This window comes from Phyllobates terribilis, unplaced genomic scaffold, assembly GCF_046119375.1.
Source record: "Phyllobates terribilis strain yellow unplaced genomic scaffold, ASM4611937v1 Scaffold_2__4_contigs__length_985480577, whole genome shotgun sequence".
NCBI lineage: Eukaryota > Metazoa > Chordata > Amphibia > Anura > Dendrobatidae > Phyllobates > Phyllobates terribilis.
The window spans coordinates 648,737,981-648,748,483 of NW_027362762.1; the positions used below are offsets into that span (position 1 = coordinate 648,737,981).

At 44.5% G+C, this 10,503-nt stretch overlaps 1 protein-coding gene across 2 annotated transcripts; it reads left to right on the forward strand.

Annotated features, from left to right (window-relative positions):
* Positions 1-2,594: 2,594 nt before the first annotated feature.
* On the forward strand, positions 2,595-9,444 carry LOC141222698 (tubulin alpha-1 chain-like). 2 transcript variants are annotated; one of them, XM_073666695.1, is made up of 5 exons: positions 2,595-2,757; positions 4,694-4,916; positions 6,750-6,898; positions 7,193-7,873; positions 8,974-9,444. In XM_073666695.1, the coding sequence occupies exons 1-5, from the start codon at positions 2,755-2,757 to the stop codon at positions 9,265-9,267; spliced, it is 1,350 nt and encodes a 449-aa protein (XP_073522796.1). In that variant the 5' UTR covers positions 2,595-2,754; the 3' UTR covers positions 9,268-9,444. The 2 variants fall into 2 exon arrangements, with proteins under 2 accessions (XP_073522796.1, XP_073522797.1); XM_073666696.1 differs by lacking the exon at positions 2,595-2,757 and adding an exon at positions 3,351-3,488.
* Positions 9,445-10,503: the final 1,059 nt, after the last annotated feature.

The window sequence follows — 10,503 nt, forward strand, 5'->3', positions numbered from 1 at the left end:
GCATACTAGCTCCCTCTGGTGGAAATGTGGTGTTGGATGCAAAAGACTAGATCACTACCATCACACCAGCCTTACCTTAGAGGAGGAACACCACACTCCATAAAAGAAGTGCAGCATTCCTGAGAAGATCGAACCCTCAGGGGCGCCACACTAGCACCGATCGTGGGCGTTGCTCCAGGATGTCAGCTCTCACATAGAGCTGACACCCGCACTCAGTAAGAGCCAGAACGATTGCGGCGTCATATACAGCGCTTTGCAGGACGGTAGCTCACGCGGCGCCGAATATGTACAGCGCATGTCGGGAAGAGGTTAAACGAGGTGAGTACATCCTCTTTTGTTTCAAGGGCCTCATTTTCATACTGAACCTATGCCAAGGGTCTCACTAAAACTTAAAGGGGTATTTCCTTATGTGACATTTTATGGCATATTGAAAGTATATGCTATAAATGTCTGATGCAAATTCTACTTACAAAACTGTTACCGCCACCAATCAGCACTTTAATGGTATGTTCTTAGTTTTTTACGAGGATGTTAAAATAAATTATGCTCCAAAAGCTACATTAAAAAGCTGCATCCAATACTCTTTAAAAAGGTTCCAACTGATTTTAATGGGAAAAAGTGTATTGTTCACACAGTTCTGTGTTTTCAAGTTAAATTTTGAGTATTTCCCAGTAAAATCAATTCAAGCTTATTCAAAAAGTATTTGAAGCTATTTTTATGTGGATTTTGCAATAAAATCCACTTCTAAATGTTCTTTTAAAAAAAAGTGTGAATATACCCTAAGGCTATGTGCGCATGTTCAGGATTTGAATGCAGCAAATTCCTTAAGGTTTCTGCATCTCTGAAAAAATGTGATTTTGATGCGTTTTTGGAGATAAATAAAGATATTTGAAAAAATAAACTTGGGACATCACTTTAACCCTTGGATTACTGTCAGACCAGGGGTGAGTATTTTGGTTAATTTAAATGATTAATGAATGTGTCTGTTGTATTTCAAGTAAAGTGTTTTATTCTCAGTGTGTGCATTTATTTAACTCTTTACTTTAATTAGGTTTAGTAATGAAAGGGTCTGATTGACACCTTGTTGTCAATAAATTCAATCTCATTAACATTTTAACAACCGGCATGGATTTATATAGTGTGACCGAAACAATGGTAAAAAATAAATGAATCTATACTTACCTTCTGATGGCCCCCGGAGTCTTGCTTCGCTCCGTTCTCCCTTGGCGGCAGCTTGTGGAACACTGCACTGAAGGACCTACCGTCACATGACTATGACGTCAGAGCTGGTCCTTCAGTCCACCGCGATCTGCCGGCAAGGGAGAACGAGCGCAGCAGGGGCCATCAGAAGGTAAATATAATATTTATTTTATTCTTTTTTTCACAGGTTCTAGGGTACTCTGGTCCGGAGGAGAGTCTCCTGTCCTCCACACCCGGGTACCATCTGCACATTGAAACGCATGGAATGCGCATCTACATATACAGTGATGCGTAATCCATGCGTTCTAATGCAAGTCAATGGCGGCGAAAATGCAGCGCTTCCACAAAATAATTGGTAGTGCTGCGTTTTTTCCCGCAACAATAATCCGCAGCGGAAATTTCCGCAGCATGTGCACAGCACATGCGGATTATCATTGGGGAACATGGCAGGCCTTCTACCATGCGGTTTTTAAGCGTTTCTGCAGCGTTTTTTCCGCTGCGGAAACTCTTAAAAAACGCATCGTGAGCACACAGCCTAAGACTCACCTGTTCCAGCGGTGTCAGCACTGGCTCTAACCAGGCTCCTGTGACCCTAGTATGTCATGCCAGCCAATCGCTGTCTGCTTTGTCTGAAGACGGGCAAAGTGAAAAGGACACTGATTGGCTGCCAGGCTCACATGACCTAAAGATGTCACGTGAGTCCTGAGAGCCAATGCAGACACCGCTTTAACCGGTGAGTATAAGGCCACGTTCATACCTGCAGTATTTGAGTTTTTTTACCTCAGTATTTACCAATACCAGGAGTGGGTGATAAATACAGAAGTGGTGACGTGATTCTATTATACTTTTCCTCTGATTGTTCCACTCCTGGTTATGGCAAATACTGAGGTAAAATAGTGACCACACACTGAACATGTGAATGTGGCCTATGTGTTATTATTTTATAAAGGGGTGTAGGGGTTATTGTCGGAGTAGTGGACAACCCCTTTAAGTAAAGTACAGCTTATGGTCCCACAGCACCTGCCACCTGCTTGCACTGTGCCTTTATGGAGCAGAGCGCCGCTTCCTGACAGGCGCTGCCCTGATGCACAGACGTGTGCGCTTGTAGACATGGCGGCAGTCAGGACCGCCGGAGCATTCCCTGTATGTGGGGCCTTAGTGTCAGCAGCACGCCATAGCAAGGACATATTCGCTCCAGCCCGCACTCACTGCCGCCCGCAGCCCTCTGCTGTAAGGAATGTCACCCGGACATACATCTCCATTAGCCACGCCCCCTGCTCGGTACAAACGCACCAATCTCTCGTCAGTGAAAGTTTTCGAAACACTTTCTACCCAATCACGGTTTAGTGTTCTTCCCGGTTGACCAATGAGCGCCGTATACGCCCTTTCAGCGGCTATAAAAGCAATTTCTCGGCCGGGGAAGAGCAGTTGCTGTGTTGGCGGAGACCCGTAGCGCGTCTATAGTCAACGGAGCCGGACCGGTTGTCGTCTTTCCCGGACACCTACTCCTTGTTTATAATTTTCTTTGTTGTGTGGTCTTGACGAATCCCAATCATGGTAAGAACGCCTCTAAATCTGGGCTGTACGTGTGGGGAGGATATGGGGATTTGGCGCCAAAAAGAGATGGAACTTTCCACAGTGGCTGAGACTTGTGTGGCGGCCTGTATGTCCTGTCAGCTGGCTGCAGTGCCGGACTCGCACGGGCTGACGTGTGGCCGCTGTACATGGCGACGTCAGGGGTCTGAGCAGGAGCCTGCCGGACGGGCTGGGTGCCGGAGTGATGGCTCCCGAGTGATACTGGGGCGGGGGACTGAGGGCGTCTCCGCCCAGAGACCTGTACAGCCAGTTGTATCTGCTGTGAGTCAGGCGGATGGCTTCCTGTGCTTGTCATGGGTGTGTGGGCGCTGCTGTGCTGGAGATGGCTGCTGCTTCAGCGGAACATGGCGGCTGCTGCTAGCCGAGAAGTGGATCGGCTCATGCTGTGACGTGTACGCTAATGACCAATCGGCTGCAGGGCTCCTGCCCCGCCCCTCTAGCAGAAACCAGCGAAAGTCCAGAATTTCTAGGCTGGGGCCGAAGTTTCGCGCTTGCGCCGTTAAGGCTGCTGTCACCGGTGCTGCACCTGGCAGGCTGTGACTGCTGATCTGACCCGTTCAGGGTGTGGCTGTAAACATGTTTTGGTTTCTGGCTGAATAACTGATTATTCTGCAGGCTTCACAACAGCTCACAGCATGGCTTTCCAATCTTAGTGATGGCTGCAGTAACTGGAGGGCAGTCTAAAGTCTGAGGTTGGTGCTACAGCCGAACTATTTTATCCTGGCTCAAATGAAAACTGGTTTCTGTCAAGGGAGTAGTCCATGGTTGAGGGCAAAGTCTGCAGTTACTCCATGTGATTTCAGAGTTGACACACCTTGGGATGAGTCCCTGGTATTGCTGGTGCATGATAGCATGTATGTGATTGGTGACATGCATACTAGAGGTGTTCGGTTTGTATCCGCTACCTTCTATTGGGAAGCTGGATGGGACTAGTAGGCATGTGACCACATGGATGTAAATGGCATACATGCTGTCATGTGACCGCATGCACACAGTCACCACTAAGTCTGCAGTGCAGCCTTTGCTCTCAAACCTGGGTAATCCTTTTAAGTACATTATTTGGTTTTCCTTCTCTGTACATCTTGGTTGCCCCATCATGTAAGGATTCTTGTGCAGCCTCAGTTTATAGCAACATTAGCATTACTGTTATAGGTGACCTACATAAGTCAGTTGATCATCCATAGACAGTCCAAATTCTGTTTCTTTTGTGACAGATTGCCATATTTACTGGAAACAGGTTTTGTGCAGTTAAAGCGTTCTCAGCAATGATCTTATCAAATCCCTTATGAACTTGTAAATTTAATTCTGATCTCAAACTTCTCATGCTCCCAGCTTTGTTCTGAACCATGTGATTGCTCTTCAGTGTAGCCAGCTCACCGCGCTTCCTGTGTGGACCGTTGGTTTCTTCATAGGAGACATGAGTTGGGGCTCTCAGACTTTTGTATTGAATGCAACTTCTGGTCTACACATAAGATGGTGTGCGCTGGCTGTGTATAATAGGGTCATGGTGTTTGGAAGAGGATCTGACTTGCTGGGAACTGGACAAATCGGTGATCAGGAAGTATTTGAACACTTCTACACTAAACAGTATGTAGAATCAGACAAGTGCTTCAATTAAGGTTCCATAGCTCAATGGTCTAGTAGGCGTTTATATATTTTACATGTATATTCCACAGAGCTTTACAGACATTCACTGTCCCAATCTTGGCTTGCAAACTAAATTCCCCATCAGTATGTCTTTGGAGTGTAGGAGGAATCCCTCAAACGTGGGGCGATCACACAGACAGGTGTTGGGAGCCGAGACTGAAGTAACATGATAACCATTTGTGCTTTAGCACATGTGCAAAAGATAAAGTTGTGGTATTCTCATAATACTTCTTATTTTTTTTTCTTTCAGCGTGAATGTATTTCCATCCATGTTGGACAGGCTGGAGTTCAGATTGGTAATGCTTGCTGGGAGCTGTACTGCTTGGAGCATGGTATCCAACCTGATGGCCAGATGCCAAGTGACAAAACAATTGGTGGAGGAGATGACTCTTTCAACACCTTCTTTAGTGAGACAGGAGCTGGAAAACATGTCCCAAGAGCGGTCTTTGTAGATCTTGAATCTGCAGTAATAGGTAAGTGTTTGGTTATTAGAATAATATAATTGACATTAGCTGCCATTTAACACCACACCTCATTGCCTTGTATAGGTCATATCTTTGAGGGGGGAGGGGGGGGGCTATAGTATGCATTTCAATAAGCTAACATGGATTCGAACCAGAGAGACATTGCATTACTTTGGTTATTAAGCATGGCTCTAAAGAGAAGTCATAAATGTATCTATAAATTTGAGCACATAAAGGAAGCCACACCGATTTGGGATGTACACATTGTGTCTTGTGCACTGCTTCCTTTTTTTTTTTTTTTTTTCTTTTATAGGAATGTTTTTCTAGAGCCAATTAAACGATGTAAACCATTGTTATGGTGTTTACTAGGGTTGAGCGAGTATGTTGTGTTCCGAGTATGCTCGGGCCGAGCTCCGAGTATTTACAGCTGCTCGGTGATATGGTTGAATCGCTCTCGTGTGCATGATTTGCGACTGTTTGACAGTTTTATTACATGGGAGGAATGTCTATTTCTACTACATTCCTCACATGTAATAAAGCTGTCAAAACAGTTGCAAATCATGCACACAGGAGCGATTAAAACATATATCACCGAGCAGCTGTAAATACTCAGAGCTCGGCCCGAGCATACTCTGCGAAAAGGTTAACAGAACATACTCGCTCAACACTAGTGTTTACCAAAAAAAATTTGTATACAAGGGGGGTGGGGGGAAACCTTTTTAGATGTTGTTGGTCACATTAAACCCTGGTTTCTCCTTATGTTGAGAAATTAAAGGGGTTGTCCACTACTAGGACAACCCCTTAAGCTAAATGTTCGGCCTCAGTAAAATAAAAACCTATACTTTTCCTCCCGTGCTGCTGCTGTTCCAGCAGTGTTGGCACTCGTGGTCCCGGGGCTGTAAATGTCTAGCACACAATCAGCACTGGTGTCACTGTCCCCACCTTCATACAAACAGAGCATTAAGAGGAAGTCTGGGATCAGCTGCAGCCCTGGCTTCCTGGTCTTGGTTCGTTTGTCCGAAGGTGGGCACAGTGATGCTAGTGCTGATTGGGCATCATGTGCCATTCCACCGCATCACAGCGTCAGGACTGTGAGTGCTGGAATGGCATCAGCACGGGAAGTGGGTGTAGGCTCTCCAGGCTTATACATCCCAGTCTGAGAGCATCATAAAATAGGGATGGAGACTGATTCCAGTGCTGTCACTTTGCTGGATTTCTTGCTGTCATTTTGATATCACTGCTAGATCTAGAAGTGGTGAGCTTTCGGACTGTGCCTATGACATTATCGAGTTTGTTTCTATGCAAACTTTTTACAGAAAGCTGTCATGGTCATCAGTGGTGGGACACTGGGATAGCAGGAGCTGAGCTACATAAGAATATTTGCTAAACTACAGCAAGAAACCCTAGTCTTACAACTGCTCATACACATTTGACCTAAAAGGTTTGGCCACTACTTTGATGTGTATGGGGGAGCTTCTGACTGTCCTCCAAGAACTGTCAAAAGCTGATGCAATTTCAACAGCTTATCCTTTTGTTCATCTAGGAATTAAAGGGGCATTCTTAAATTTGAAAGCTGGATAGGTCCATAAATCCAGTAGGTTCTTTAAGTTGCTATGCTCGTGTTAAGGGATGACTTCCCACTTCTATACAAGGACCGTCACTTGCATGTATGACAGTTAGAGGGGAAAAAAATCACACCCTTCGGCTCTCATAGCCTGTTTCAATGGATGACTTGGCGCCGACACACACCATTAATGTTAGTTTCCAATGTTAATAAACCCAATTTCATTGGATAGGTGTTACTTGTAATATGTCAATAACAAGTTTAATTTCTCTTTTTAGATGAGGTCCGTTCTGGAAGTTACCGTCAGCTTTTCCACCCTGAGCAGCTTATAACTGGCAAGGAGGATGCTGCCAACAACTATGCTCGTGGCCACTACACTGTTGGAAAAGAGATCATAGACTTGGTGTTGGAAAGAGTGAGAAAGCTGGTAGGTTGAACAGGCTGTTCTTCATATGCACAAGCTATGATATAGGACACTTTTGTCTGTCTGGATCTAGAAGGACACATTCACATTGCAGAGTCTCTCGATTTACGCGTTGGTGTAAATGCATCTATAAAATGCTTTTGTGAATATTTTGCTATGTAAATCTCACTAAAAAAGCCTTTTGAATCAGAGTTGATTCTTGGAGCAATTTCATTTATATTGCAAATATCTGCATAATTAACAAAGTAAGTGCTTCAGTATAATTTCAGTTTTTCATTTGCTGCTCTTGTTTTCCAGGCTGATCAGTGCACAGGCCTTCAAGGATTCCTGATCTTTCACAGTTTTGGTGGTGGAACTGGCTCAGGTTTTACTTCATTACTCATGGAGAGACTCTCTGTTGATTATGGCAAAAAGTCCAAACTGGAGTTTGCCATTTACCCAGCACCACAGGTGTCCACTGCTGTGGTGGAGCCATACAACTCCATCTTGACGACGCATACAACACTGGAGCATTCAGACTGTGCCTTTATGGTTGACAATGAAGCAATTTATGATATATGCAGACGGAATCTGGACATTGAGCGTCCAACATACACCAACTTGAATCGTTTGATAGGCCAAATTGTGTCTTCTATTACAGCCTCTCTACGTTTTGATGGAGCACTTAATGTCGACTTGACAGAATTCCAAACAAACCTGGTGCCTTATCCCCGCATCCACTTCCCTCTGGTCACTTACTCTCCTATTATTTCTGCTGAGAAGGCTTATCATGAGCAGCTTTCGGTTTCAGAAATAACAAATGCCTGCTTTGAACCATCAAATCAAATGGTGAAATGTGATCCTAGACATGGTAAATACATGGCATGTTGCATGCTGTACCGTGGAGATGTGGTGCCCAAAGATGTGAATGCTGCTATTGCCGCTATTAAGACCAAGCGCACTATACAGTTTGTGGATTGGTGCCCAACAGGATTTAAGGTGAGGCCCAGTTAAACCATTAGTCATTTAAAAAAAAAATAAAAAATTAGATCAGGTTAACATGTTCACTGTTAAAGTCAATGAAAGAAGTAGGTATTACATTATTTTTTTTCCTTTCTATTGATGGGCCTTAAAGTATGGCCTAGCCCTAGGAAATGCCATCTGTTACTGATCATTGGGGTTGCAACACCTGGTTCAGCACCTCTGCCAATTAGCTGTTTGAAAAGTTCCTCAGATACTGCCAAAACACAGCAGCTCTGTCAAGGATATAATATCTGGCTATTACAGATCCACCCCCTATTTGTCTGAATAGGAAGTGGATCTGCTGCACTTGGCTGTGGTCACAATAGAAATTTTTGGAGCTGCTATGTTCCAGTAACTGCTAATCAGCAGCAACAGTCACATCCAATATTAATGACCTATCCAGGGTTAGATGAGCAAAAAAGGCTAACCTCTTTAAAGGGGATGTCCACTAAAAAAAACTATACTCTCATCCCGTGCTGCTGACGTTCCAGCGGTGTCTGCACTCGAGGTCCCAGGGCTCTGGTGTGGCAGAATGGGCACGGGGCAGCACGTGTCGATCAGCGTTGGCTTCAGGGTCTCGGACTACGTACAGATTTAACATAAAGAGGAAGCCAGAAATCAGTTGCAGCTGCCTCCCCCCTCACACCTCCAAGGGTAATTCACTTTTAACACATTTATTGCATAATCTTAAGATGTGATCTTGGGTGCTGGCCCCTACATCAGACTTTGGTACAGGGGTCTTGTCTCACTTCCATGAATGGTGAGGTGGCTGCCCATATATCGTTCTTATGAGAATTGGGAGTGGGGGGTTGCACTTGGTACCTGAGGCCTGCATCTTTCAGCAGCACTTAATGCATATCCATAATTGATAGGGAATGTCCCTTTTAATGAAAGTGTCTGCCTTACAGTGATTGGAATCCGAAAGCTGTGTAGGAGTTGCATGATTTTCAAGCATTTATAGGACTCTGATTCAGAAAACTGTCTTACTATCAGGGCTTGTGATATACATGTTACTAGGTTTCTCTTCAGTGTGCATTAATTTGTCAAATATATAACATTATGATGTCTCTTTTTAGGTGGGCATAAATTACCAACCTCCTACTGTTGTTCCTGGTGGTGACTTGGCAAAGGTACAAAGGGCAGTTTGTATGCTAAGTAACACCACAGCCATAGCTGAAGCCTGGGCTCGTCTGGATCACAAGTTTGACCTGATGTACGCTAAGCGTGCCTTTGTGCACTGGTATGTGGGTGAAGGCATGGAAGAGGGAGAGTTCTCTGAAGCACGTGAAGATCTGGCTGCTTTGGAGAAGGATTATGAAGAGGTTGGCACAGACTCTGTAGAAGGAGAGGATGATGGAGAAGAGTATTAATGTCGGTGGCAAGTGCTCCTTTTAAATGGCAATGTTCTATTTCCTGTCATAGCTGCTTGAAATAAAGATTTTACTCTGAACTATGCAGACTGTAGTGTAATACATTTTACTTTAAAGCTACAAGGTTACCCTTGAACACTGCTGTTTTAAATAAAACCTTCAAACATTTAAAGCATACCTGTAACTGTATATCCAATCATTCTATGGATCACTTGTGAAGCAGATCTTGTTCTGAAATTACAAGAATGGATCAGTTGCAATATGCACTGCGTTGAAATGCATGAGGTGATGGCGTGTCCTGTAGCATGTAGTTTGGTGGTACAGCACTGTCTTCCCTTTTGTATATGTTGGCATGTTGTGTTCAGTCTTCTATCCCCCCTGAACTTGGATGAATGTATAAGTCCTGTTTATTTTACACGCACATGAGCTGTGCATGTGCGATCGCTGCCAGGTGTTCAGCTAACATCAAAGCTGACACCTGGCTCTCCCTGCCAGGAGCGGTACCTGCACTGCTCCTGGCAGATTAACCTCCTACATGCTGCAATTGATAGCAATCACAGCATTTAGAAGGCAGGGAAAGGGGCTCCCTCTGATCAGGGTCCCGATTGTTGCCATGGTGACCTAGATCATCATGACTACGTCCAGGTCACCAGGCTAGCAAGCTTGTTAGACCATGGTCTAACAGTTTATAAAACATCGCAATGATGGTGCACTGCAAAGCTTTAGAACACCGATCAGAGCCTTTTAAAGTGAAAGTCCCATAGAGGGACGAAGTAATGTAAAATAATTTTAAAATTGTGCACGTGTTTATACACACACACACACACACACACACACACACACACACACACACACACACACACACACACACACACACACACACACACACACACACACACACACACACACACACACACACACACACAGTATTGCGAAGGACCAGACCTATAAAACTGTCTCACTAGTTAACCCCTTCAGTGACAGATATAGATAAAAACTTCACACAATCCACAAAAAAAACATGTCAGAAGGGTCTTACCTGGGCCAAGGAGAAAAAGACCCGGGCTGTTGCTCAGTGGTCCAAGGTGTTTTCAGATGAAAGTAAATTTTGCATTTCATTTGGAAATCAAGGTCCCAGAGTCTGGAGGAAGAGTGGAGAGGCCACAATCCAAGCTGCTTGAGGTCTAGTGTGACGTTTCCATAATCAGTGATGGTTTGGGGAGCCATGTCATCTGC

Bases quoted from the DNA above. Each gene is read 5' to 3' on its own strand.
- LOC141222698 (XM_073666695.1), top strand. The intron at 4,917-6,749 runs GTAAGTGTTTGG...TTCTCTTTTTAG, and splicing joins TCTTGAATCTGCAGTAATAG to ATGAGGTCCGTTCTGGAAGT. The intron at 7,874-8,973 runs GTGAGGCCCAGT...GTCTCTTTTTAG, and splicing joins GGTGCCCAACAGGATTTAAG to GTGGGCATAAATTACCAACC.